General features: G+C 42.5%; 1 protein-coding gene across 13 annotated transcripts in view; it reads right to left on the reverse strand.

Annotated features, from left to right (window-relative positions):
• The window catches only part of ADGRL3 (adhesion G protein-coupled receptor L3), a 1,522,275-nt gene that overhangs the window by 71,642 nt on the left and 1,422,831 nt on the right, over window positions 1–27,802 (reverse strand). For 2 of the 13 annotated variants that reach the window (XM_073595100.1, XM_073595081.1), the window contains one exon: window positions 2,145–2,744. The exons of the other annotated variants lie outside the window; for them this stretch is intronic. In XM_073595100.1, coding sequence (XP_073451201.1) covers window positions 2,731–2,744 — 14 coding nt within the window. In that variant the 3' untranslated portion in view covers window positions 2,145–2,730. Of the gene's footprint in view, window positions 1–2,144; window positions 2,745–27,802 lie in introns of those variants that run through there. 13 annotated transcript variants of the gene reach the window in all.

Here is a 27,802-nt window from a genome sequence, read left to right on the forward strand (position 1 = left end):
GTGGTAGGGGCAGAGACTGAACAATAAATACTGAACAGAGTATCTTTTTCTGTTGTATCCTAGTAGCAGTACTATCTTCCACCTATATTATTTTCTTCCCCACATACACATACTCATGCTTGACCACATTTTGTTACCAGACCTCTTTTCATCCAGGAGGCCGAGTTGAATATAATGTCACTTCTATAGTTTGGTGTTCTCTGTGCAGCGATTTAACATTTTAATTGTGTGTTTTATCTAACTTTTCATAATAATCTGAAGCATCGCTACTTACAGCAACAGGACATCTTTTGACAGATGTGATTAAAAGTCTTCCATTTTCTGCCTGCATTAACACATTAACATCTGCTGTTAAAGCCATTAAGAGTTTGCCTAGATTGCTACTCTGTGACACATTATATATATATATCTATATATATAGATATATAGATATATATCTATATATCTATATATATATATATATATACACATATTATATATATATAGATATATATATATATATATATATATATAAAATATATATATATATATCTATATATATATATATAGATATATATATATATATACACATTACTATTATTAGTAATGTATTATTATTTTATTATTATTACCAAAAGTACTTGGACACCTGCCTTTACACATCCCAGTCTTAAGCCCCATACACACTATTAGATCATCTGCAGATTTTTGTCTTCAGATTTACCAAAACCATATAATATGAGGTCAAACCTTAAAGGATCACTAAACATAATTAAAAAAAAAAAAAAAAAAAAAACATACATGTTATACTTACCTCCACTGTGCAGCTCGTTTTGCACAGAGTGGCCCCGAACCTCTTCTGGGGTCCCTCGGCGGCTGTCTCGGCTCCCCCCCCGCAAGGGCTCAACACTTTCATGCGAGCTCCCTCGCATGGTGTTAAGTGCTTGCGAGCATGCTCCCGTGATACAGCCAGCGGCCATAGCCACTCACTGTGTCACTCGGCCCTGCCCCCTGGCGCGCCGCGTCATTGGATGTGATTGACAGCAGTGCGAGCCAATGGCTGCGCTGCTTTCAATCCATCCACTGTAACCAATCAACGGTCAGGCTGAGCGGTGAAGAGGATGTCGGGGGAGAGCACGGGACTTTCGAGGGGTCAGGTAAGTAAAACGGGGGGGGGGGGGGGGCCGGTATTGTCAGATGTTTTTTCACCTTAATGCATAGACTGCATTAAGGTGAAAAAACTTTTACCTTTACAACCCCTTTAAGAGTTTCAATTTGTATGCAGTAAGGTAGGCCCTTGCACTGCATGATTTTGGTAAATCTGAAGACAAAAATCTGCAGAAAATCTAATAGTGTGTATGGAGTCAGGGTTCAATATTGAGTTGACCCACCCTTTGCAGCTATAACAGCTTCAATTCTTCTGGGAAGGCTGTCCACAAGGTTTACAAGTGTGTCTATGGGAATCTTTGACCATTCTTCCAGAAGCGCATTTATGAGGTCAGGCATTGATGTTCGATGAGAAGGCCTGGCTCGCAGTCTCGGCTCTAATTCTTTCCAAAGGTGTTCTAGCAGGGGTCAGGACTCTGTGCAGGCCAGTCAAGGTTCTCTACCCCAAACTCATGGATGAGCGAGTTTGGGGTGGAGAAACTTGACTGGCCTGCAGAGAGCCCTGACCTCAACCTGATAGAACACCTTTGGAATGAATTAGAACCGAGACTGTGAGCCAGGCCTTCTTATCCAACATCAGTGCCTGACCTCATAAATGCGCTTCTGGAAGAATGGTCAAACAATCCCCTAGACACACTTGTAAACCTTTTCATGTGCGTGTAAAGGCAGGTGTCCCAATATTAGTAATATAGTGTATGTGTGTATATATATATATATACACACACACACACATACATATACATATATATACCCATAAAATGTTCTCATGTATATCACTGTGTGTGTGTGCTTTGCCTCTCTTTCAACTGAAACAATGTCATTAATTAGATAGAACAACTGTATAGTGATTTGTATATAATAGCACTGTATATGTCATAAGAAAAGACTGTGCTACTGTTCTTAGTTACTTTCCATGATCAACCTCCAAAAACAGGACATATAACAAACGTTGAATGATACATTGATTTCTAAAAGAAAACAATAATTGTTAAAGTATATTGTTAGCAGATAGGAAACACATTTTACTGATTAGTGATCCCCACAAAACACAAAGTGAAAAATATAAGACTTTAAAACAAATTAAAAAGAAAGTTGTATATGGGTCCTTCAATTTGTAGTTTTCAGCCTTCACGCTAAAATTGTAGGTTTATTGTATTCCAAAAAAAGCCACTGCAAAGTAGAAAGTCCGCTAGATGAATATAGTGTGCTCAACCAGGCTGCATATATCCAGGTCAGTGATTGTCACTACACAAAGTCATTTTTGATGTCTTACATATTCAAACAAGACTAAAAATTATACAAATCCCATAAGGCAGTACAACCATCAGGCGTATTATATTGGTAGTAAAGCAGACTCTCCAGAGTAAACCAGAGGCTACAAAAACATATGATGCTTTAAAAGCTGTTGTAAGTCTTCCTGGGAATAAACCAGAGGCTGCCCAACCAATCCTTACGTATTACAGTTGTATAGGTGTGTTGAAGACGCTGCTGATTCTGTCGGAGACTGCAGAGGTCCTTAGTGTACTGTATTCAGAAAAGTCTTTACCGACCTTATCACAACTGAAAGGCTCCTTGACCTTGGTCTTATTCAGTATTACCTGCAGGCATAAATTTGGAGTCCATCAGAGTAGCGTGTTAGAGGGGGTTACGATATGGCAGATAATTACAATCTGCATTTACACAAATACTGTGGATCATCAACCAGAGACAAAAGATGAGACTAAGGACTCAAGAGTCAGCTTTTTGGTTTACCATTAATCATACAGACAGCAATTTAATATTTTACTATAACAATTTAATTTTAATGAATAACTAAAAAATGCTTTTAGAATTACTTTTTAGATTGTATCTCTGATGAGGAGTGGGTTATTAAATGTCCACTTCGGTTCAATAGGTTTCCTTGGCAATCAAGTGGTTTAAAAAAAAAACACTGGGTACTGCTTTTCTATTTTTTTTATTACTTTGCATGTCTGGTAGTCTAGTAGTATCAGTTGATGCTATCTTCTCTACTGCTTTTTATAGAACTCCTGGCTTTTTGTCTGTCTTTTTGTTTTAACCCTGGCACTGTTACATGATGTGAGGTTATGCGACAACTTCTGATATTTTGGAATAGAAATGGCTTGCCACCCTCAGCAGAAGCAATCAATAATAGGTTGATGTTGCTAGTGGTCTAGTCTTAACAGAGAAGAGAAAGTGACTGCTGTGGGAGGCTTGGCTTCCACTATGTCATCAATGATTGCTGTATAAGAGGGAGGAGAGTGATATTGGACTTGTACAAACAGCTACTGCACATAAGTTACATTTTGGATGTTATCTATGCTTCCTGTTCCATGCATTTTTTTTGGTTCAAAGAATTTAGAACAATACTCCTCAAATTTTTATATTAGATCATATGTTTATATGATAATTTATATTATATCATATCACAGTTTAGTAAACATCCACACAGAAATACATTTACATATTGTACTCGAATTATGAACTGTTCTATCAGTTTGGATTTCCTGGCTTTAGATCTGCAAAATTTTAGTGTTACTTCAAGGCAAACAGCTTGGCATTTTTAATAATGTTGTTGGCCCTAACTGAGAGTGTCACCTTCTCATAAAATAGGTTGTACAATTTAATGTTAAACAACTTTTTTTTATTTATTTAAAATCAAACTCTAGAAACAGTAAACCCTCACCCCTTCCAGCAGTGGGGTTCCCAGCACTGCAAGGGTTTAAATGCTTGTTATGTCTAGGGGTTTGCAGACGTGGCTGTTTTACTTACCTGGTTCCTTGTTCCAACCAGTTCCAATGCTGTCCTCCTCCTACCAAAGCTCCAATCTCTGGGCAGAGCCTTGGAGTGATCATGTACCATGCAGGAACATTAAAGTGGTTGTAAAGTCTCAAGGTTTTTTATCTTCACAAATTCTAGGCATGTGGGTAAAAAACCTTCTGTTTGCAGCAACCCCCCTAATACTTACATGACCCCATCTCAACCCAGCGATGTGCTTGAGAGCAGTGTGTCTCCCAGGTCTCTTCCTCCTCATTGGCTGAGCCATTGGCTCCCACTACTGTCAATCACAGCCCGACGAGCCTACTCAGATGCCCCCATAGCAGTTTGACACTCGGCAGGATGGAGGGGCCAGGAGCGCCAGCGGGGGACCTGAGAAAAGGAGGGCCGGGGCTGCCTTTTGCAAAACCACAGAACAGGTAAGTATGGCATGTTTGTTATTTATATATAAAAAAAAAACTGTCTTTAATATCACTTTAACTCAGTACTGTACATTTGGAAGCCTACAATGTGACTAGAGTCAGTCACAGCTTACAGATCAGCTGCAGGGGAACTACTGGAGGTAGCCTGCTGGAGCGAAGAATAAAGTAGTTATTTACATTTTATGTATTTATGCTATAATCCTCTGCCTCTGCACTAAACAAGCAATTAACCTGTGTAGTGTGATTGCAATGGTAGATTTTTACATGTTCCTGGAGTTAGCCTTTAAGTGCTGGTTCACACTAAAGAGGTGACCGCATGTGATTCTGACAGGGATCGATCCACATTCCTGTTCAAATCACATGCAATTCTTTGCAGTGCAATTTGAGACATTTTATTTTGTACGGCTCAAATCGCACCGCACCCATGCATGCATGCACCTTTTTTTGCCACGCTGGAATTGGATTGCACAGGTTTTCACACCCATGCGATCTGATTCTGCCAACTGCATTGCGTTTTGCGACATGTTTTTGGGGTGTGATTAACTTAACAATGATACCCGCAGCGGTTCGTGCAGGATGTCTATGAATATACTTATGGAATGCACATTAAAATTGTTGCAAGCAGCATTGTTCATTGCTTTATACTGCAATGTGAACAGCACCAGAATCAACAAATGGCAGCAACTCAGATGCACTTTCTTTAGTGTTAAAATGCTCCCTTGGGGTAGTAGGCTACAGCTACATTGGCTATGATTTCACAAACAACCATTCAACACTACTTTTTAGCTTAAAAGTACTTTGTACTAATCATACATACTGTACATGAATCATGTTTCATCTTCTGGACAGTATCATGACTTGAAAGAGATTTAAAAAAGCATAACATCAGTGAAAAAGAGATTTCATCTCCAAATACGGAAAGGTTTCTTCACAGTAAGAGCTGTGAAAATGTGGAATAGACTCCGTCCAGAGGTGGTTCTGGCCAGCTCAGTAGATTGCTTTAAGAAAGGCCTGGATTCCTTCCTAAATGCACACAATATAAGTGGGTACTAACATTTATAGGTAAAGTTGATCCAGAGAAAATCCGATTGCCTCTTGGGGGTCAGGAAGGAATTTTTTCCCCTGCCCCATGCTTTGCTGGGGTTTTTCGCCTTCCTCTGGATCAACTGTGGGTATAGGATTGGGTATATGGGACTGTTTGATATTATTTTTTATTTATTTTTATGGTTGAACTGGATGGACTTGTGTCATTTTTCAACCTGACTAACTATCAGGGATGGACTGGCCATCGGGACTACCGGGAGATTCCCGGTGGGCCGATGGCTCAGTGGGCCAGTTTCAGAGACAGGGAAGGAGAGATACATAGCGCCAAATGTAGCATTAAAACAACTTTTAATCCACTTAAAAAACGTTACTGACAAAGTAGGGTGAAAGTCATTGAAACACTGGCAAGAATCCAGGCTTGTCAACAATTTGAATTAGGAGCGGCCACCGGGAACCGATCGGGCCAGTAGATGCAGAGCGCATCGGTGTGTACTACTACTTCCTGGTGGCGGAGGAATGATGGCCTGAAGGATCCGTCACCTCCCACATCTTGCATCATTTCCGGATGATGACATCACGTCCGCCCCATCATGCGTTCCACCGCTACCAGGAAGTAGTAGTACACACCGATGCTCTGCATCTACTGGCTCGTTCGGTTCCCGGTGGCGGCTCCTAATTCAGATCACAGTGTCTCAATGCCTTTCACCCTACTAACTTTGTCAGTAACGTTCTTTAAGTGGAATACAAGTTGTTTTAATGCTACAATAGGCGCTGTGTATCTCTCTCTCCTCCCCTGTCACGTTGTGTGTTGGGGGGGTTACAGAGCTGGGTTGGAGGTGCCCATCAAGTCATGTAGTAGCACTGCATCTGCCATCTGGTGACAAGTGACTTGGCAGGATACAGGCGACGGGGCAAGTGATATGCGGCATCTGGTGGCAGGCGACGTGGCAAGTGACAAGCTGCCTCTGCTGACAAATGACGTGGCAAGTGATGTTTTGCATCTGGTGGCAGGTAACGTGGCAAGTGACATGTGGCATCTGGTGGCAGGCGATGGTGGCAAGTGACATGCAGCACCTGGTGGCAGGCGATGTGGCAAGTGACACGCTGCATCTGGTGGCAGGCGACGTGGCAAGTGACACGCTGCATCTGGTGGCAGGCGACGTGGCAAGTGACACGCTGCATCTGGTGGCAGGCGATGGTGGCAAGTGACATGCAGCACCTGGTGGCAGGCAATGTGGCAAGTGACATGCAGCATCTGGTGGCAAGTGACAAGCTGCCTCTGCTGACAAGTGACGTGGCAAGTGACGTTTTGCATCTGGTGGCAGGTAACGTGGCAAGTGACATGCGGCACCTGGTGGTAGGCGACGTGGCAAATGACAAGCTGCCTCTGCTGACAAGTGACGTTGGCAAATTACATTCTGCATCTGGTGGCAGGCAACGTGGCAAATGACAAGCTGCCTCTGCTGACAAGTGACGTGGCAAGTGACATTCTGCATCTGGTGGCAGGTAACGTGGCAAATGACATGCAGCATCTGGTGGCAGGCGATGTGGCAAGTGACAAGCTGCTTCTGCTGACAAGTGCCGTGGCAAGTGAAACACTGCATCTGGTGGCAGGCAACGTGGCAAATGACAAGCTGCCTCTGCTGACAAGTGACGTGGCAAGTGAAACATTGCATCTGGTGGCAGGCGATGTGGCAAGTGAGGTGGCAGGTGACACACTCAAGGCTCCCACTGATTCTGCATTATGGTGAGTTGAACTATTTCATGTTATATTACAATGTAATAATAGAAATAATGCGCTTCAATCATCCTGACACCATATGAACCATGGTGCCGAGAAGATTGAAGCGCCAACACCAGGTGTTTGGAGTAAAGTGGGCCGGTCTGGATGAAGTCCAGGGCCAAATTTTTGTCCCAGTCCAGCCCTGCTAACTATGTAACTATGTAACATGTACGGTTGAAAAATTACAAAAGCACTTAGTTCATCTTACATTAATACATCATCATACAGTAAGGATCACAGCTTATTGAAGTTTGCTTTTTTGAAATTCTTGTCATACCAACATGCTTCTCTTTCCTGTAACTTAGGGCAAATGTGATCAGACCATGATTATTATTACCCAAGTTGTTTCTAACTTGCGCATCTGTAATAAGCTTGGTGTTGTTTGAACTTAATAGATCAGAGCATTTTTCCTTTTTGGGGGCTCCACCCTTAGGGCCGAAACTAGGGGGGGCAGGGGGGACGTCTGCCCCAGGCGTTGCATTGAGCGAGGTGTTGTGGTTCTTTTCTCCTCCTCCTTCTTCCCCTCAGGCTGTCTAAGATCTCTGTAGTGGAGTATAGTGAGCATGTCCTGCTACGTGCTGAGCACAGTCAGCAGAAGCTCATATGACTCTACCATCAAAATAGTAAACCAAGGGCAGCCGGTGATCTGCACACACAAGCGCATAGACGTGCACTCTATGAGGCTGCAATGAACCATCCCCCCCCCCCCCCAGTCCCCAGGCGTAGCTAGTGAGCTAGTGTAATGTACAGAGCCGAGGAAGTTTCCAGTAGGCTTCTCCTCAGCTCTACCTGTCTCACAGCAGACGACAAGGTGGAGCCTGACAGGAATAACATCTCCCGCCCGCATCGAGCCACACTGTGTCTAAGGTCTGTGTTGAGAGGGGAAATTTGAGAAGGGGATTGGAAAATATTACGGTTGCAATATTACGGTTGCATTTGTACAGGTGAAAAGGGGGGGGAGGTCGTGATGGCAGGGTAATAAGATTGTCCTGTCAAGGTTGGAGATTTGGGGGTGGGGAAATTCTGTACTAGGTGAGGGTGGAGATTTTTGGGGGAGTCATTTTTTGTTTCAGGTGGTCTATGAGATATGTACCCCTGAACCCTGCACTCTGTATGTAGTGCACCCCTGAACCCTGCATTCTTTACATAGCACACCCCTAAACCCTGCATTCTTTATGCAGAGCCCCCCTAAATCCTGCGCTCTGTACAGAGAGCACCCCTGAACCCTGCACTCTTCAATTTGCTTTCCACAGGAGTGTGCTACTATTACTTTCACCTGTGTAAAAAAGAAAAAAAAACTTGCACCAGCCCTGCATTCCACTTTTAAGGTAGGCTTAATTCATATTTTTACAGTAACGTTTGCTTTATTAATCTAAGCATATTTTGTGGGTACAAGAATAGATTTTATTTAACCATGCTCCTTTAACGCAATATGGCCACACCCACTGTTCACCTTGAAGCACTATGGGCACCACATACCGCTCTCCTTGGGGCCACCAAAGGGGTCCCAGGTCTGTTACAATCCTATAGTGTTCCTATAGTTTTAAGCCTCACCTCGGCATCAGATTTGGAAGCCCATCTTCAAGGAAGAAGAGCGCACAGAAGCATGCTGTCAGGGCTGGCTCAGCCCTTCCTTCTATGAGCTGGCCGCTCAACTGTCAGCTAATTGCCAGCTCTCATCTCTCTCCACAGTTACCCAGCTGTTCCTGATCCTGCTCGTCTGACCTGCCTACTTAAAGCTGTCCAGCTCATTTCATCTCTGCCTTCACCTTGGTCACATCACAAGAAACCATCTCCTGCGTAGACTGGCTTTGCTGACATCCCTTCTGGCTCCTTATCCTGCCTGCTGTTCCTCTACTTCAGTGGTTCTCAACCTCTCTAGTGCCGTGACCCCTTGATAAAATTTCCCAAGTTGTGGGGACCCCTAACAGTAAAATGATTTCCATAGCGTGGGTTGTCAGAACACAAGGCAAGACAAGTAATTTGTGCCCCTAACCCACGGACATTTAGCTTTCCCTGAGTTCCTTCCACTCGTACAGTATTAAAACCCCTTATGGTACATTTTAGGATGTACCACTCTTTCTCTTTGTTCTCTTTATATCTCTCTCTATCCTAATTTCTTGTTTTTTTTTCCCCATCCCTCTGTTCTTTCTCTTATGCCGCATACACACGAGCGGACTTTACGGCAGACTTTGACCGGCGGACGGGAATTCGTCAGACAATTAGATCGTGTGTGGGCTCCAGCTGACTTTGTTTTCTCAAAAGTTGGACGGACTTAGATTTGAAACATGTTTTAAATCAATCCGTTGAAATCGAGTCCGGTCGAAAAGTCCGCTCGTCTGTATGCTAGTTCGACGGACAAAAAGCCACGCTAGGGCAGCTATTGGCTACTGGCTATGAACTTCCTTGTTTTAGTCCGGTCGTACGTCATCACGTACGAATTCGACGGACTTTGGTGGATTGTGTGTAGGCAAGTCCGTTCATTCAGAAAGTCTGTCGTAAAGTCCGTCGAAAAGTCCGCCGGGCAAAGTCTGCCGTAAAGTCCAACCGTGTGTAAGCGGCATAATTCTTTCCTCTCCCTTTTTCTTCATTCTTCCCTCTTTTCCTCTCCATTCCATGTATTCTCTATTTTTATTCATTCTCTTACTCCTTTGGTGGTGGTGGGGAGTAATGGGATGAGTGGCAGTGCTGGCGGGGAGTTAGGATTAGTGGCAGTGCTGGCGGGGAGTTGTGATGAGTGGCAGTGCTGGTGGGGGATGGGATCAGTGGCAGTGGTGGGGGGGGGAGTTCTGATCAGCCAGCGTAGGTGCTCTTGATCAAGGTCATCTGCTGATCTGAGAACTGTAGTGGGGACTTTTAATGCCAACTCTAATCACAGATAGTGTTACTCACTGTGTCTCCAGCTTCGTGGTGTCTCGTAGCAGTGACACTTATGCCTAAATCAGGAGATAGGGTCTCCTCCAGCCTCTCCCACTTCACATTCCTCACCAATCAGCTAACCTCTAGTCTCTGTTCCCCAGCCATGCCGTGAACTGAGTGGTCAGCTGCGAAGAGGCTGAGTGGGCGGGCGCGGGCTCCAGGGACAGGCCTGCTGGGCAGGCGCAAAGAGGCTGGGAGAGCAGCGTGGGCTTCAGGAACAGCCCAGGATTCGGTGACCCCTGGCAAATCATCATTCGACCCCCGAGGGGGTCCCAACCCCCAGGTTGAGAACTACTGCTCTACTTGGATCCCTGACTTCTGGCCTGGCTGATTACCCGATCTGGTTACTGAACTCTGGCTTGGCTGATTACCCTATCTGGTTACTGAACTCTGGCTTGGCTGACTACCCGATCCGGTTACTGGACTCTGGCTACGCTTTGACTAGGCTTACTCTATTTACCTTTTTATTTTTATTAATAAACAAGTGTGATTTTACTGTACTTCTGTCTCGGTCTGGTTCATGGTTTCTGACAGTAGGCGAAGGCCATGAATTCAGAAGATACAGTCAATCCACTCATCCTCTGAGCTTTGCAGTCCCACCCGTTCCTCCCTCACCTCCCATGCCTCATGGTACCGAGTCGGTCAGTGAAGATGAACCCGTGCACTTGGGCTTGCGGATGAGAGAGCCTTTAGAAGGAGGGAGAGATTGTGCCCCTTATTGTGGCCAGTCAGATCGCTTTTTGAAGCCTTGTCCTACCCGTCCTGGGAACACCCGAACCTTGAGGTCCTGTCATGGACAGACCTTAGGTGGCTTTGTGTCGTCCCCAGTTATGGAGATGGATAAGCCCCTGGTTTCGGTCACCCTTTCTTGGGCTAAGTCGTCTATCGTGATACAGGCTCTAATCGACTCTGGGGCTGCAGGCCTGTTCATTGATGCTGCCTTTGTATCAAAGCACTCGGTTCCACTGCAGCTGCGTGACACTCCATTTGCCATTGAGGCTCTTGACAGGAGACCTGTACAGCCTGCCCATGTGACTCATGAGACAGTTCTGTTGTCCATGGCCGTAGGGGCGCTTCACCATGAGATAATCCAATTCCAAGTTATTTCCTCACCTAAGTTTCCGCTGGTTATTGGTTATTCTTGGTTACAGAGGCACAACCCCTCTTTTGATTGGCTCCGTGCTGAGGTTCTGTCCTGGTCACCACAATGCAGTGAGACATGCTTCCGGAAGCTAGACAAGGTCCTGTGCACCTCTTCATTCTCCTCCCTACCAGAGGAGTACTGTGATTTTAGCGATGTCTTTGACAAAGGTCAAGCCGGTAGTTTGCCTCCACACCGGCCGCATGATTGCGCAATTGACCTTCAACCTGGTGCCATACCCCCTCGTGGCCGGGTTTACCCTTTGTCGGTCTTGGAGGATAAAGCCATGGAAGAGTATGTTGCAGACGCACTTTCTCGAGGTTTCATCCGCAAATCGTCATCTCCTGCTGGTGCCGGTTGCTTCTTTTGTGAAGAAGAAATGCAGTGAACCGAGACCTTGTATTGATTATAGGGGTCTCAATCGTTTCACGATTAAGAATGCCTACCTGATTCCATTGATTACTGAGTTATTTGACCGCCTCAAGGGAGCAACAGTTTTCACGAAGCTTGATTTGAGAGGGGCTTACAGTCTCGTGAGGATTAAGGAGGGTGACGAGTGGAAAACTGCATTTAATACCAGAACAGGCAATTATGAGTACCTCATAATGCCTTTTGGCCTTTGTAACTCCCCGGGCAGTTTTCCAGGAATTTATTAACAATGTCCTCCGAGATTTGTTGCAGTTATGTGTGGTGGTTTATCTTGATGATATCCTCATATTTTCCAAGTCCCTGGAGAGCCACCACACAGATGTCTGTCGTGTGCTTCAGAAGCTAAGAGAGAACAATCTCTATTGTAAACTGAAGAAGTGTGAGTTCCATCGTGAACAGGTTAAATTCCTGGGCTATGTCATTTCCACTGCTGGTTTTTCGATGGTCCAGAGAAACTTTCGGCAGTCCTACAGTGGCCTCGACCCGTGGGTTTACGTCCTCTGCAACGTTTCCTGGGTTTTGCCAACTATTATCGGAAGTTTATTCGTAACTTCTTGTCTCTGGTCAAGCCCCTGACTGATATGACCAGAAAAGACGGTAACTCACAGAGTTTGTCTCCGGAGTCCATTAAGGTCTTTGAAAGTCTCAAGGGTGCCTTTCTCATCCTTACTGACCATAAGAATCTCACATTCTTGTCTGAGGTTAAACGCCTCACTCCCAGAAGGGCATGATGGGCTCTTTTCTTGTCAAGTTTCAATAACATTGTCCCATTCTTACCCGGTACTAAGAATGTAAGGGCTGATGCCTTGTCACGACAACTTTCCTCCACTTCCAAGTTGGTGTCGGTTCCAGTTCCTGTGATTCCTCCTGATCATATTCTGGCTACGGTTCGCACCACTCTTACTTCTCCTTTGGGTGACAAAATTCTTGCTGCTCAGGTTGATGCTCCTCCTGAGAAACCTTGTGACTGCTGCTTTGTCCCAGAGTGTCTCCGTACTGCCGTGCTCCAGACTTACCATTCTCCTAAGGCAGCTGGCCACCATGGGAGGAATCAACTCGTTTGGGCCATTTCCCAACAATTCTGGTGGCCTAGTCTAAGTGCTGATGTAACTGCCTTTGTAGCTGCCTGTTCCATGTGTGCTCAGAGTAAGACTCCATGACACCTTCCAGTGGGCCTCCTACAACTCATACCCAATGGAGAGAGGTCCTGGACCCACCTGTCTATGGATTTCATTGTGGAGTTGCCCAACTCCCAAGGCAACACTGTTATCCTTATGGTGGTTGACCGGTTCTCAAAGATGTGTCATTGTATTCCACTTAAGAAGTTGCCTAATTCTAAGGAACTGGCTTCCATTTTTGTTTGGGAGATCTTTCGCTTACATGGGCTACCCAAGGTGATTGTCTCGGACAGGGGCAGTCAGTTTGTCTCCCGGTTCTGACAAGCCTTTTGTGCACAGTTGGGAATTCAGCTTGCTTTTTCCTCTGCGTATCACCCGCAGTCTAATGGGGCCACAGAGTGAGCCAATCAGTCCTTGGAGCAATTCCTATGTTGCTATATTTCTGACCATCATAACAACTGGTCAGACCTATTACCATTGGCAGAGTTTGCTCACAACAGTGCCTTGAATTCTGCCTCCCGATTGTTTCAGTTTATGGCGAATTATGGTTCCCAACCTTCCATGTTGGCTGACTCGTTTGTTACGCAGAGTATTCCTGCTTTAGAGGAGCATCTCCGTGGTCTTCGTTCCACTTGGGCACAATTCCAGGAGGCTTTGAGTCATGCTAATGATAGATACAGACTCCATGCTGACCGCAGACGCCTGCCTGCGCCTTCCTACCAGGTTGGGGACAGGGTCTGGCTGTCATCTCGCAACCTCCGACTTCGTGTTCCCTCACTGAAGTTCTCACCTCAGTTTATTGGGCCTTTCCGTATCCTTCGCAGGATTAACCCAGTGGCTTACGCATTGGACCTTACTCCTAGTATGCGCATCTCAAATGTGTTTCATGCCTCCTTATTAAAACCGTTGGTCTGCAACTGATTTACCACCTCTGTGCCACGTCCTCACCCTACAGGTTGAGAACCATGAGGAGTATAAGGTACAATCCATTGTTGACTCACGTAGGTTCCGTGGGTGCATACAGTACCTGGTGCATTGGAAGGGGTACGGTCCGGAAGGAACGCTCCTGGGTCTCATCCTCGGATGTACATGCCCCTGCCCTCCTCCGTGATTTCCATAGACATTTTCCCCTCAAGCCCGGTGGTCCTCCGAGGGGGAGGGGTCGTTGAGGAGTGGGTACTGTCAGGGCTGGCTCAGCCCTTCCTTCTCTGAGCTGGCCGCTCAACTGTCAGCTAATTGCCAGCTCTCATCTCTTTCCACAGTTACCCAGCTGTTCCTGATCCTGCTCATATGACCTGCCTACTTAAAGCTGTCCAGCTCACTTCGTCTCTGCCTTCCCCTTGGTCACATCACAAGAAACCATCTCCTGCGTTCCTGTTTAAAGACTGGCTTTGCTGACATTGTGACGTTTTCCCTGATGATGCACGATAGTGACGAAACGTCGGGCGGAGCTTAGGGACGAGCGACGCATCGGAGAGGACGGAGGAGCTACGGCCATCCCAGTGGTAGGAAGCGATGGTCGCTTCCTTATCCGTTCTTAACCTATTGCCTAAGTGTGAGTGTTTTTTTGGGAACCGGTGCCTAATAAATTCATCCTTATTTGGAATGTCTGCGCAATTAGTTAATCTCTTTTCATTCAAATGTTTACCCAATATTTCGCTGCAAATGTGTAGTGTGTCCGTTGGCTTTACCATCTTGGCTATCAGTCTCTATTACAATTTTGAGTCCACCATTGGAGTGAGGCGCTTTGGTTAATAAGAAGTATTTTTCTGTGGTTACCATCCAATAATGTTATGCTATATAACCCACCTGCTGACGGTAAGGGTCAGTGTGTTTGGGTGATGGTGATGGGCTTCTTCTCCCTCTATATCTACAGAGATTTGCTGTGAATTGTTTTTGACTGCTTCAGTGATTTTAATAATGCTTAAAGTGAAACAATAAAAGTGTAATATCCATTTAATCTTGGTACCTGGGGGGTGTCTATAGTATGCCTGTAAAGTGCCACATGTTTCCCGTGTTTACAACAGTCCGAGAGCAAAATGAAATTTCTAAAGGAAAAAAAGTCATTTAAAAGTACTCGCGGCTATAATGAATTGTCATCCTGGCAATACACATAAAAGTTCATTGATAAAAACAGCATGGGATTCCCCCACAGTCCATTACCAGGCCCTTTGCGTCTGGTATGAATATTAAGGGGAACCCCGAACCAAAATAAAAAAAAAATTGCGTGGGGGTTTTGCTCTCGGACTGTTGTAAACACGGGAAACATGCGCCACTTTACAGTCATGTTATAGACATCCCCCCAGGTATGAAATTTAAAGGAATATTACACTTTTATTGTTTCACTTTAAGCATTATTAAAATCACTGCTGCCAAAAAAACGGCCGTTTTTAAAACATTTTTTTTGCATTGATACATGTAAACACTTTTTATGACAATACCATGCATATAAGCCTTTAAAATTAGCACTTTTGATTTCTCCCATAGACTTTTAAAGGGTGTTCCGCGGCTTTCGAATTTGCCGCGAACACCACAAATTGCTCGCTATTCGGCGAACACCCGATGTTCAAGTTGAACTTATGTTCGACTCAAACATCGGGACCATCCCTATCCACCATCTGTTCCATGAAATTGCCCTGCAATAGGTTTAGGAGATTGCAAGCCTTTGTTGATTGTATGGTTCAATGTTAGGATAATTACATTTGCCACATAATAATAAAATTACCTGCTTTGTAGCCATTTCAATCTGAGACAATCTCATCCTTTTGTTGTACGGGACCTATAACATGCTCCCGTAAGTAATTTACTATTTTCTGCACTCTTATGGAGCTCCAGTCACAATGACTCTGCACCATCACCGTTCTCGTTAGTGATATCATCTCTCAAACTCACTTTCAGATCGCTCTTCACTTACATACATACATGTAAACCTCTTCTGCACTTCTGTCCCTCGAAATAGAGTGTACTCTTAATATTTGCAGCCCAGTCATGTGAGCTGTCCAGTCAGATTTCTGATATTGCCATAAAATCAAAGTGCTCCTCGAATACCTTGAAGATCTAGTTTATCTCTGTCTATGTTCATCTCATCACGGGTGATGGGAAGTTTAGAAATTTGCGAATAAAAAGTAACACTGTTTTAACTAAGTACTGGTAAGTTGCAATTATAGTACATTTTGTTCTTGGGTTTAGTTGTCCTATACAGATCTACACAGATCTTTAGTCATGAGATTCTCATTTGCAAATAGCAATGGGCAAACTACATAAAAGCTTTTCCGCTAAGTATCTATACAAATAAGAGTTTTAATCCATCCCTGGGTTTATACTTTCCACAGATGCAGAGAATGTTCATCACCAAAAAATTATGTCCTGGGTCATGACCCTCAAACATGAACCATATGCAAGGGTGTGAGCAGGATCCTGTCAGACGCCTTCAATATTTGCAATGGCACTAAGCAGGGTTGTCAACTATCGCCACTACACTTAGTAGTGTAGTGGCGATAGTAGCTTGCACATGCAGATGGTTTACTATTAAACCTGTTGCCAGGTTGTAAAGCATGCTATGTACAAAAACAAAATACACAATCGCATAAAAACACACAAATAAAATAACGGGACACCCGTCACCCAAAAGAAGCTCCTGTATTTCTTTTGGGTGAAGGGCATCCCGTGATTCTGTTCGCGTGTTTTTACTGCGAGTGTCGCCCGATGAGTCGCAGGAAAATTGTGCTGCGTTTGGGGTGCTATTAAAATCAACGGGCAACGCACGGGTGACCCACGATTTGCCGCTATTGCGCATCGTGGGTAGAATTGTGGCAATTCCGCCTGCAATTCGAAACGCAGAGATGTGAACGCAGCCTAAAAGGTGCAACTGTCAAGAAAAAAAAAGAGTCTGTTGGTTGATGGCATAAGTGCACTAATGACAGCAGTAGACCCCCCCCCCCCTCAATTTCTCAATTTTGTGTATCAAGCCATATTATTAGCTGTGGGATTTATTTTAATAATTTTCTCCCTGCAACACACTGCATAGGGCAGCATTAATTGTACTGCTTTTATGTTGTTGGTGGGGGTGGGGGTGTGGAGGTGGATAGAAATGGTTGGGTGCCAATGCATCACAACGACTGATTGGCTGTGCTTGGGGCAAGTGATAAAGATGGAGGCTTGTCACACATCTAAGGTGTTATGAAGTCGGGCCTCCAAAGTGTGCACACATTAGGACAAAATAATACAAACTTACAAATCCCAACACCAAGTGGATCAAGTTAATCCAGGTTTGATATATAAAAATATACTGGTTTCAGATATAGAAATAAAAAGCCAAACTTATGCTATTAATGGAAAAAAATATGCTATAAGTATTGTTGTATAGTGTGGAGAATGTTCTGCTTGCAAATACTCCTATTGCATAATAAAAACCAGAAAAAGGTTTTCTTTTTTTATTAATTCTGGATAAACTCTCTGCACACTGCTATATATCTTTTCTGGCAAACTTTGCAATGAAAAACATGGATATTTAGTTCAAATATACTGCAATACATGTTTAAGCTGGCCAACAAGTATATACATGTACACGCTATTGGGATTTGAGCACAGGTATATCTTGTTTCTGTTGCATTGCAGGTCAGTGACCAGACCTGAACCTAGTAGCACACCCACACTTTGCCTGTTTGCCCCATGTTGCATTGTGTCCACCGCAGCATTTGCATTGGCAGAGCAGAGTAGGATTTGCCATAAGAGGGATTACTTTGATGCAGTTGGCCAGCTTAAACATGTATTGCAATATGTGTGAACTAAAAATCCCTGTTTTTCATTGCAAAGTGTGCCAGAAAGGATATATAGCAGGGTGCAGTAGGTTCATCCAGGATTTCTAGTGGTAACATGTGGTCACACCCCTTTAGCACATGATAGATTATATACATGTACAAGCTATTGGGATTTGAGCATTCTGTTGCATTGCAGTTCAGTGAGCTGACCTGAACCTAATAGCTCTCCCCCACTTTGTATCTGTTTGCCCCATATTGGCATTGTGTCCACCGTAGCATTGACAGAGCAGAGTAGGACTAGCCATAAAAGGGATTACTTTAATGCAGTTGGCCAGCTTAACACATGTATTGCAATATATAAGAACTAAGGTTTATCTTCCAACATGACAATGACCCAAAGCACACAGCAAAAATGACAACACGGTGGTTGAAGGAGAAAAAGGTGAACATGTCTGCATAATGTACAAATTGAATTTGTTGCGCTATCACAAAAATAGTAAATATGAGCAGCTGACACAATATTGTTGGGTACAATAAAAGAAATATGGGGTATAGGTGTAGCGCTATAGAAAGATCATAATCAAAAAGTCCATATGTTGAACCATAAAAAAAGTCCCTAAGCTCCGCCCGACGTTTCGTCACACGCCCCTGATGATGCACACTGGTGATGAAAAGTCAGGCGGAGCTTAGAGACAAGCGATGCATCGGAGAGGACGGAGGAGCTGCAGCTGTCTCAGTGGTAGGAAGCACTGGTCGCTTTCCTTATCTGTTTTTAACCTACTTTTCATGTGTGAGTTTTTATTTGTGAACTTGTGCTGAATAAATTTGTTCCTATTTGGGATGTTTGCGCAATGAGTTCATCTTTTCTCATTCACATGTATACTTAAATATCCTGCTGCAATTCTGGAGTGTACCTTTTCGGCATAACCATTCTGGCTAACAGCATTTACCATAATTCTGAGTTTATCAGTTTCTTCGTGGACACATCTAATAATGCTATGCTGTTTAACCCACTTGCTGACGGTAAGGGTCAGTGTGATTGGGCTCTTTCTCCTTTTACATCTACAGAGATTTATTATGAACTGATTCAGATTGCCTAATAACCTGGAATTTTTTTTATGGTTCAACATATGGACTTTTTGATTATGATCTTTCTATAGCGCTACACCTATACCCCATAACATCTTTGCATAACCTAGTCAGGGACCAAACTTAAACCCCAATGAAAATCTGTGGAATTATTTGAAGAATGCAGTCCACAAATGGTCACCATCAAATTTACCTGAATGTGAGCAGTTCCTCAAAGAAGATTGGGAAAATTTCACGAAATCTAGATGTGCAAAGTTAGTAGAGACATATCCCAATAGACTAAAGGCTGTATTAAAGCAAAATGTAGTTCAATAAAATACTGACAAAAGGGGTGACCCTTTTTCCAACTCAGTGATTCTGTTTTTGAATTTTTTTTCTGGCATGTTGGTGTTTTATCTTTCACTTGGATGTTAGAGGTTGCACTGAGTAAATAGAGCTGGATAAAACAAAAATGGTGTCTGTCTTCATTTCAGGCTGCAAAGCAACAAAATGCGATTATTTTAAAGGGGGGTAATTTTTTCTATACCCACTGTACGTGATTCTGCACTTCCGCCTGCAGGGGAAGCAAGCGCCGCCGTTGGGTCGCTTTTGTTGTGATAATTTACAGCAGAAGCCGATCTGCGGGTGTCAATGTACTCAGTCACACACTGATCGTTGGCAATACACAGAGAGCTGAGATATGCTTATGTAAACAAGTCATATCTTAGTTATGACAGGGAGGAAGGGATGTATTCTGTGTCTCTGCAAAGCAGCACACTGTGTACACAAAAACACTGGCTAGGCACACCGTTAACTCTTTGATCACCCTAGATGTTTAACCACCTCCCAGCCAGTGTCATTAGCACAGTGACAGTGCATATTTTTAGCACTGATCCCTGTATTAGTGTCACTGGTTCCCACAAAATGTCAAAAAGTGCAAAAGTGTCAGTTAGTGTCCGATTGTCCGCTGCAAAGCCGCAGTCTTGCTATAAGTCGCTGATCGCCGCCATTACTAGTATAAAGAAATATATACAAATTCCATAAATATATCTCATAGTTTGTAGGAGCTATAACGTTCACGTAATCAATATACGCATATTGGGATTTTTTTTTATACCAAAAACGTGTAGCAGAATACATATTGGCCAAAATTTATGAAGAAACGTGATTGTTTAAAACATTTTATTGAATGTGTTTTATAGCAGAAAGTAAAAAAATATATCTATTATATTATATATTATTATATATATATTTTAAATTGTCTGCCTTTTTTTCTTTATAGCGCAAAAAATAATAAATGCAGTGGTGATCAAGTACCACCAAAAGAAAGCTCTATTTGTGGGAAAAAATGGCATACATTTTATTTGAGTACAGTGTTGCACGACCATTCAATTTCAGTTAAAGTAACGCAGTGCAAAAAATGGCCTGGTCATGAAAGAGGGTAAATCTTGCAGAGGTCAAGTGGTTAAAGGCTAAGTTCACCATTTAAAAAAATAATGAATGTGCATGATTTTTTAGGTAAAAAAGTGTGCATTTATTAATTTTTTACACTGCAGCCTGTAAAGTATTGCACCAGGGATCAGTGGATCATGGGTGCAATGCCAGGTTCTTGCAAACAGCTGTACAGCTGTATGCCCCATACGGTTATATTTATAAATCAAGTTTTTTTAATCTATAAAAGTTCATACACATTTACCTGTTATGGTGTTATCATAAGGATCAGCAGAAGGGTGCATATGGGTCTGAATGGGCTGATATATGTGCCATATAAGATTAAAACACATGTATGGCTGCCTAGCCAATTGCAAATAAAAAAAGAAAACTTCTAAATGACTGGTTACAAGACAAAAAGCAGAGGGTACCATAGCTCTAATAGGAACGTCTTTACGCCATTTCTTTTTTTCCCCTCTTTATTACTCACTTACGGTGAATAGAATGCAAGGTAATGTTAGCAGTCCTGACACAAAATTATGTAGCATTATTAATTCTCAGCAGAACCAGTATTACACATAGATCTAAATAAACATGGGCAGTTAAAATTCAACCTTTTTTTACTGTCATATCGATTTTGGAGAGATTTGATAATTTGTTACCAAAACAAGTGTCCCCAAAGGGGACTTCCCCTCACTCACTTTCAAAAGTAAATTTTCTCTCCTGCAAATGTCATGAGATAGGAAATCTTAATAAAGCGGAGTTCCACCCAAAAATGGAACTTCCGCTCCCCCCCCCCCCGATATAACATTTGGTACATTTCAGGGGGGAGCAGATACCTGTCTAATACAGGTATTTTGCTCCCACTTCTGAGCATAGATACCTGAGCCACCCACGGGTATCTACGCCACTCCCCCCCCCCCACTGCCTTCTGGGATACACACGGGTCCCAAAACACAGCAGGGACCAGTAGGATAGTGCAGCATGAGTCGCGCATGCGCACTAGGGAACCAGGTGATGAAGCCGCAAGGCTTTACTTCCTGATTCCCTCACCGAGGATGGCGGCGGCAGCACCCGACAACCAAGGGACAGATCGGCTTTGGGTGCCGACATTGCGGGTGCCCTGGACAGGCAAGTGTCCTTATTTTAAAAGTCAGCAGCTGCAGTATTTGTAGCTGCTGACTTAAAAAAAGTATCCATGATGATATATCGGTTGAACTAGATGGATTTGTGTCTTTTTTTCAACCAGACTATGTAACTATGAAAACCCAGGGTACAATAAAACATGAGGTTCTAACCCTTACCCTTTCTATGTACAATTGCAAAGAAGAAAAAACATCTTAGTTGGAATTAAAAAAATAAATTAATTAACTGATAAAGCTAAAGATTATGCACGTAGGTTGTGATAATAGTATTGTCCCTATATATTAAATTTAATACACTTGGGAAAAACAGCAGAACCTAAGAACAATGGTTAACAGTAAGCTAAGCCATCAAAGTCAAAGTAAATTCTGATAGGGTTTGATTACCTCATAATTGCAATTGAAACACCAAAAAAAATCTCAAAATCACATTATTTATGTCTGTTTTCTGCCTCTTCAGCATATGAAAAAAGCTGAGCTGCGTGACCACGGTGCTTCACTGGTTTGTGGTATAATGATGCTAAAAATTCTAAAACTACTAACAGTCTGTGGCAATGTTTACCACCAGGGATTTGATTACATTTACATTTTACACCCTTGTAACTGCTGTAGAAATGAGGGAGATACCTGTTTATTAAAGGGGTCTTGGGCACCCACAAGATGACTTTTGCGAGTCACTAAATATTTGCCCAATCATTCACAAATCTTGTTTTCTTTGTTCTAGGAGGGGACTTCAATGTGATCCTAGATTCGTCAAAAGATGTTAAGGGTAACCTTACGGGGTACTGCACCACCATTGAACTTGATGCCCACAGTTGCCGATTAGAGAGTACCTTAGACAGTCTAAGCTACCAATTCTAGGTCCTGACACTATTGCAATTCTGTAAAGTCCTATCACACCCCTGGAATTCATAATGGCTCAATCAAACAAACCAAAACAGGTAAAGCCCTGGGAACCGATGGCTATACTTTAGCATATTATAAACACTTTCATGCTCAGCTGGCCCCACACTTTGTAGCAGCGCTCAACGCCCTTAGTCAAGTGGTGCAAATTTTAGCACCATGCCTGATCCTGCACCTACAAGACATTATACACCTAGACCAGCCTTTTTCAAAAAGGGTCCCTTGAGGTCTCTTCAGGTTTGCCTTGGCAAAATGCCTAAAAGTTGCCCAAAAACTGTAAGCAAGCCAGCAAATGGATGAAGCCTTCCTTATAGTTACACAAAGCCACAGGTTTTCATTGTGCACCATTACGACCTTCTAGTCACTGACAACCAATTATAGCATCAGTTGATAAGGAGGATGTTTGTCACCTGCACTGCATCCTTTTTTGACCCTCCCCTGCCCCTCTCTGTCAGCACTAGTGTCAAATTAGAGTGAGTGAGTTAGAGCGAGTGAGTGATGGAAAGAAAAAATGAATGAGAAGAGAAACATTGGAATACTAGTCAGTACCAGTTTGCAAAAGTGTATTTGCTTTAGATGAATGAATCACCTCTATTGTTGGGTGTCCTACGTGTGTCGATGTTGCTGCATTATGTAAAACTATTAGAATAGTTTTTACATTTTAGAATGGGGTAACTCGAGGTTGTCCATAATTTCAAGGGGGGCCTTGACTAAAAAAGGTTGAAAAACACTGACCTAGACCACGTAGGCTTCATGCTAATAATGCTTCATAATAAGAGCCTTAAATGTGATCCACTCCACCCTGTCAAAGGCCAATTCCACCTTCATCCTTTATACGGACACTGAGGCCTTTGACAGGGTTGATTGGACTTTCCTCAAACTTACCTTATAGGCCATTGGTTTTGGCAAATCTCTGATGGGCTGGATAGAGTCTTTGTACTCGACTCCTACAGTGTAGGTTAGGGCCAACGGAGTGCTTTCTCAATCACTGGATATCAGGAACAGGATGCAACAGGGTTGCTCCGTCGCTTCTTATTTTCATATTAAACTTAGAGCCCTTCTTACATCAAATACGGGCAAACATGACATTAATGCACTTGAAGTTGGCCAGTGCTGGCACAAGGTCCCCACATATGCAGATGACCTGTTGGTACCTAGCCTAATGGCCGAGTTCCAACAATATAGGGCTCTAGCTAACTTCCAAATAAATTTCCAGAAATCCAAGGCCCTGAATTTTAGTCTACCAGGGGCACTGCTGCAGAGACTCAGATTCAATTTCACATTCAAATGGTTCCCTCTAGCATTTGCAATTTTGGGTTCGAGCTCAACTGCTACCTATGCTGCAGTGATATGCTCTGCACCACATGGACTAGTCGTAGTCATTACTCAAAAAAATGTGGTTGGGTATTCTCAGGCACGGTCCTGGCTGGGGGGGGGGGGGATGTGACACCCTCCCCCTCTACTCTTACCCCCCCCATTTTTTCCATCCCTCTCCACCTGATTTCCACCCCCCCCCCTTTTTCCTCTTCTAAACGTAGGCCGTCCTGCATTACCTAAATAAACAAATAAAGACAGACAATAAAATAAATAAAAAAAAAACTTTCATTGTTTGCTATAAAATTTTGTAAACAGGTAATTTTTCTCCTTCACTGATGTGCGCTTATGCGACTGCACTTATAGGCACTGATAGGCTGCACTGATGAGGCGGCACTGATGAGGCTGCACTGATGGGCATGGATAGGGTGCACTGATACATGGCATTAATGGGCAGCACCGATAGGTGACCCTGATGAGGAGGCACTGATTAACAGCACTGGTGGGCACAGATTGGCAGCATTGGTGGGCACTGTTGGGACTGCACTGGTAATCAGGACACTGATAATCAGTGCCTTGATTATCAGTGTGCACGTCTCTTTTCCAAAAGTCGGTTATTGTCTCTCTTCTCCTTTCCTCACGCTCTCAGCGCGAGGAAAGGAGTGCCGATGACCGCCTTCTGTTTACATCCGTGATCAGCTGTGACTGGACACAGCTGATCACGTGGTAAAGAGACGCTGATTAGCTTTTTCCTTCAATCTGTGATCAACAGTGTCCCCTGGACACTGCGATCACAGTGTGTGCCGCCCACAACCCGCTATTCGGCTATAGCGTAGTTGGCAAGTGGTTAATCCATTTGTAAAGGCCTTAGGCTGGCCATAGGTTATGCAATTTTCTTTCCTTCAACCAACATGAATAATGTTGATGTGGGAAACAAACCTTCCTGCTGAGCTACTGTATTCTGACGAGCAGGAGGTTTCCCCGATCACTGCTGGCGACTATATAACTTTAAATTCTGGTCATAAGGATTTTGATAACCTCAGGACCTGAAAGAATTAAATAATAGATATTATCTGCTACATGGCTAAAGAGAAGACATTTGTATAAGTTGTTGCCATTATATGAAAATAAGCTGGGTGTAAAGCAGCATGAAATCCAAAATCAAACATTTGTTATATTGCAGCTCACCAATTCTTATATGTGATGGCTGTATTAAGTTTTTTAGGGGTTTTTTTTAATCTATTTTTATCTGACCCAGCGAGTAAGTTTGGCTGTTTTTCAAAAGAACAAGCTCTCTAGTACAATGCATCAGAGAAACTATTTAACACTGACAAGGGTGCTTACAATGAACAATGAAAAAGTATGCAATGAAAATAGAGGCCAAGCAAGCCTGCAAATTCATCTACCAAGAGTAATAACATATGGAACCCTAATGTGCAATGCTACAGCTTCATTTTGGTAATAACAAACAGTATACATTATGAAGTGGCATTCTGGCACTCTGCCACTTCACTTGTATTATTTGAAAACATGGTGGTAATGAGGCTATTTCAGAACTTTTTGACGTATTTTCACTGTAGCCATTGTTCTATTGGTCAGATACTAAAGAAATAATCTAGCTTTCTAATTTTATCTTTCAAAACCCAAATGGTTTACAGCAAAAGACAGTACTCTCTATAAAAGCAAACTGCTTCAAAATAAATACAGTAATTTCTCCTTATTGTTTGGAACATATAATTGTTATTTAAATTACGGCTCATGCACACTGCAGCTGCTCGTACAGGCGCTTGAGCTTTTTTCTTTTTTTCTACGCCTCTAAACTCCCCTCTATGTTAGCATGCACACTATAGGCATTTTCAAGAGTTTAGTGGCAGGGGAATTTAAGAAAAAAACCCCTTCAAAGTCATGTTCTGAAGAGTTTTTGAACTCAAAAAATGATGCTCATTAACACTCATAAATATGCCTAAACACGTGTAAATGCATGTTTATTAGTGTTCGTCGTTTTTTATGTACAATGGTCAGAAACCACCGAGGTTCGGTGATTAGAGAGATTATATAAAAAATAAATAAAACAAAACCCCTCCAAAATAGTTTAAAATATTTCTTGAAATAATTTAATAAAATTATTTAAAATAAAGAAAATTATAATGATAAAATAACATAAATAATATATTTGAATAATAATAATTTTTTAAATTAAAATTCCATTTATTTCTTATTTTACTAATTATTTCAAATTATTTTCTCTCTTGTCTCTCTCTGTAATATATATTTATATTGTGCGTAAGGATGGGCAGAACACTCCCCTGTTCGGTTCGCATCAGAACTCTCAAACAGGGGAAATGTTCTAACCCAAACAGCGAACCCAATATTAAAGTCTTTGGGAGCAGAACAAGAAAAATCAAAAGTGCCCATTTTGAAGGCTTATATGCAGGTAATCGGCCATAAAAGGGATATGGGGGTCTGGGTACTGCCCTGGGGACATGTATCAATTACATTTTTTTTTTTAAAAACAATCATTTTTACAGGAGCAGTGATTTTAATTATGCTTAAGTATAGTGCCTATAGAAAAGGAAAAATCCCCTATGGTGGACTTTAAAGGCACACAAGATTTTTAGATTGAAAAATATTGAGAGTATTATAGTACAAAAAATTATTCACAATTAAACATAGTAGCTAAAATGTGGAATGCATAAATAGTTCATAACATTGTCACCATATTCTGGAAAAACATATATGGAGTCCTCTTGCACCCAACGCATTTCGGAGTACAATTTTCTCCTTCAGGGGTGTATGAAGAGGAAAATATATCTATAACATAGTTGAAAAACAGTCAATGTCTGATAGTATAAGATTGCAATGAAAACAAATAGTTGTAAACATAGTTAGCGAATACACATACAGCTTCACCGGCTGGGTTAATATAGTTACATAGTAATAATATATAATCAATCTATATAACTATTTATGGTTACCAATAGCTGTATCATAGTGTAGATTATCTATAATAAAGTAATATAGTGAAACATGGGCCACTTTAAATATTATATATCAAATACGCTATTCTTTATCCCTACGATACTTCTGAACAATCCATTGTTGTTATATTACCATTACCATTAATTTTAGCGAAACATTTTATTGATTCATTTTCAACGCTCTATATATTCTTCTAGTCGATATCACCTCTTCTAAAATAGAACTTCTTCTTCCGTCTTGGTCGAGTGTCACCAGCAATACTCAGGTATAAAAGAACATTCTAAATAAGATTGAGGGCATTAATATATAAACTACATTAAAATACTCTGTCCCTATTGAGCACTATACCTGGGAATTATTCATGCCTTTTATTGCAGGATCTCTCCACTTCTGGCCCCAGTGAATCCTCCTGGCCAACCCCCTCTGTGGGATGTGGAGGGAGCAGTGAGTCGGCTCTCTGGGTGATTTTGAAATACCACATAGCCTCATAAAGTCTCTCCTGATGTCTATGTTATCGAAGTAGAGAATCAACAAGAACCCAACTCTTAGGCTCTGTTTCCACTAGTGCGACTTTTCATGCGACTTGGGACTGAAAAGTCGCATGACAAATTGTTTCCCATGATTTCCAATGAGTACCGTTCATATCTGTGCGACTTCAAGTCGCAGCGACTTCAAAGTAGTCCCTGCACTACTTTGGTCCCACTTTGATGCGACTTGAGGTCCATAGATACAGGCATTGCTTCAAATCGCGGTAAAAAGTCGCGGTAAAATCGCGGTAAAAAATCGCGGCAAAATCGCGCGACTTTGGGGACGCACTAGTGGAAACATAGCCTTACTGAATATATACATTTCCTCTGTGTTTAAAACGTGATATGATGGAATGTTGCATTCATCCTGTCACCTATAAACATATGTAAGTGTATTCGCTAACTATGTTTACAACTATTTGTTTTCATTGCAATCTTATACTGACATTGATTGTTTTTCAGCTATGTTATAGATATATTTTCCTCTTCAAACATTACTGAAAAAGGAGAAAACTGTACTCTGAAACGTGCTGGGTGCAAGAGGACTCCAGATATGTTTTGCCAGAATATGGCGACAATGTCGTGAACTATTTATGCATTCCACATTTTAGCCACTATGTTTAATTATGAATAAATCATTTTTGTACTAAAATACTCTCAATATATAATATTTTTCAATCTAATTTGTGTGCCTTTAAAGTCCACCATAGAGGATTTTTCCTTTTCTTCTGATACTGGATGCGGCACCATAATGGCATAGTATTACCGCTCTATTCTCCTTTTCAAGTATAGTGCCTGGGGAGTCCCCTTAACGTGCCTGTAATGTGCCTTTTCTGACCTGCCAGGCTGCATGCCCGGGTAAGGGTCTGGTATGGACTTCGGGGGGGACCCCATACCGTTT

Source organism: Aquarana catesbeiana, linkage group LG01 (genome assembly GCF_042186555.1).
Source record: "Aquarana catesbeiana isolate 2022-GZ linkage group LG01, ASM4218655v1, whole genome shotgun sequence".
NCBI lineage: Eukaryota > Metazoa > Chordata > Amphibia > Anura > Ranidae > Aquarana > Aquarana catesbeiana.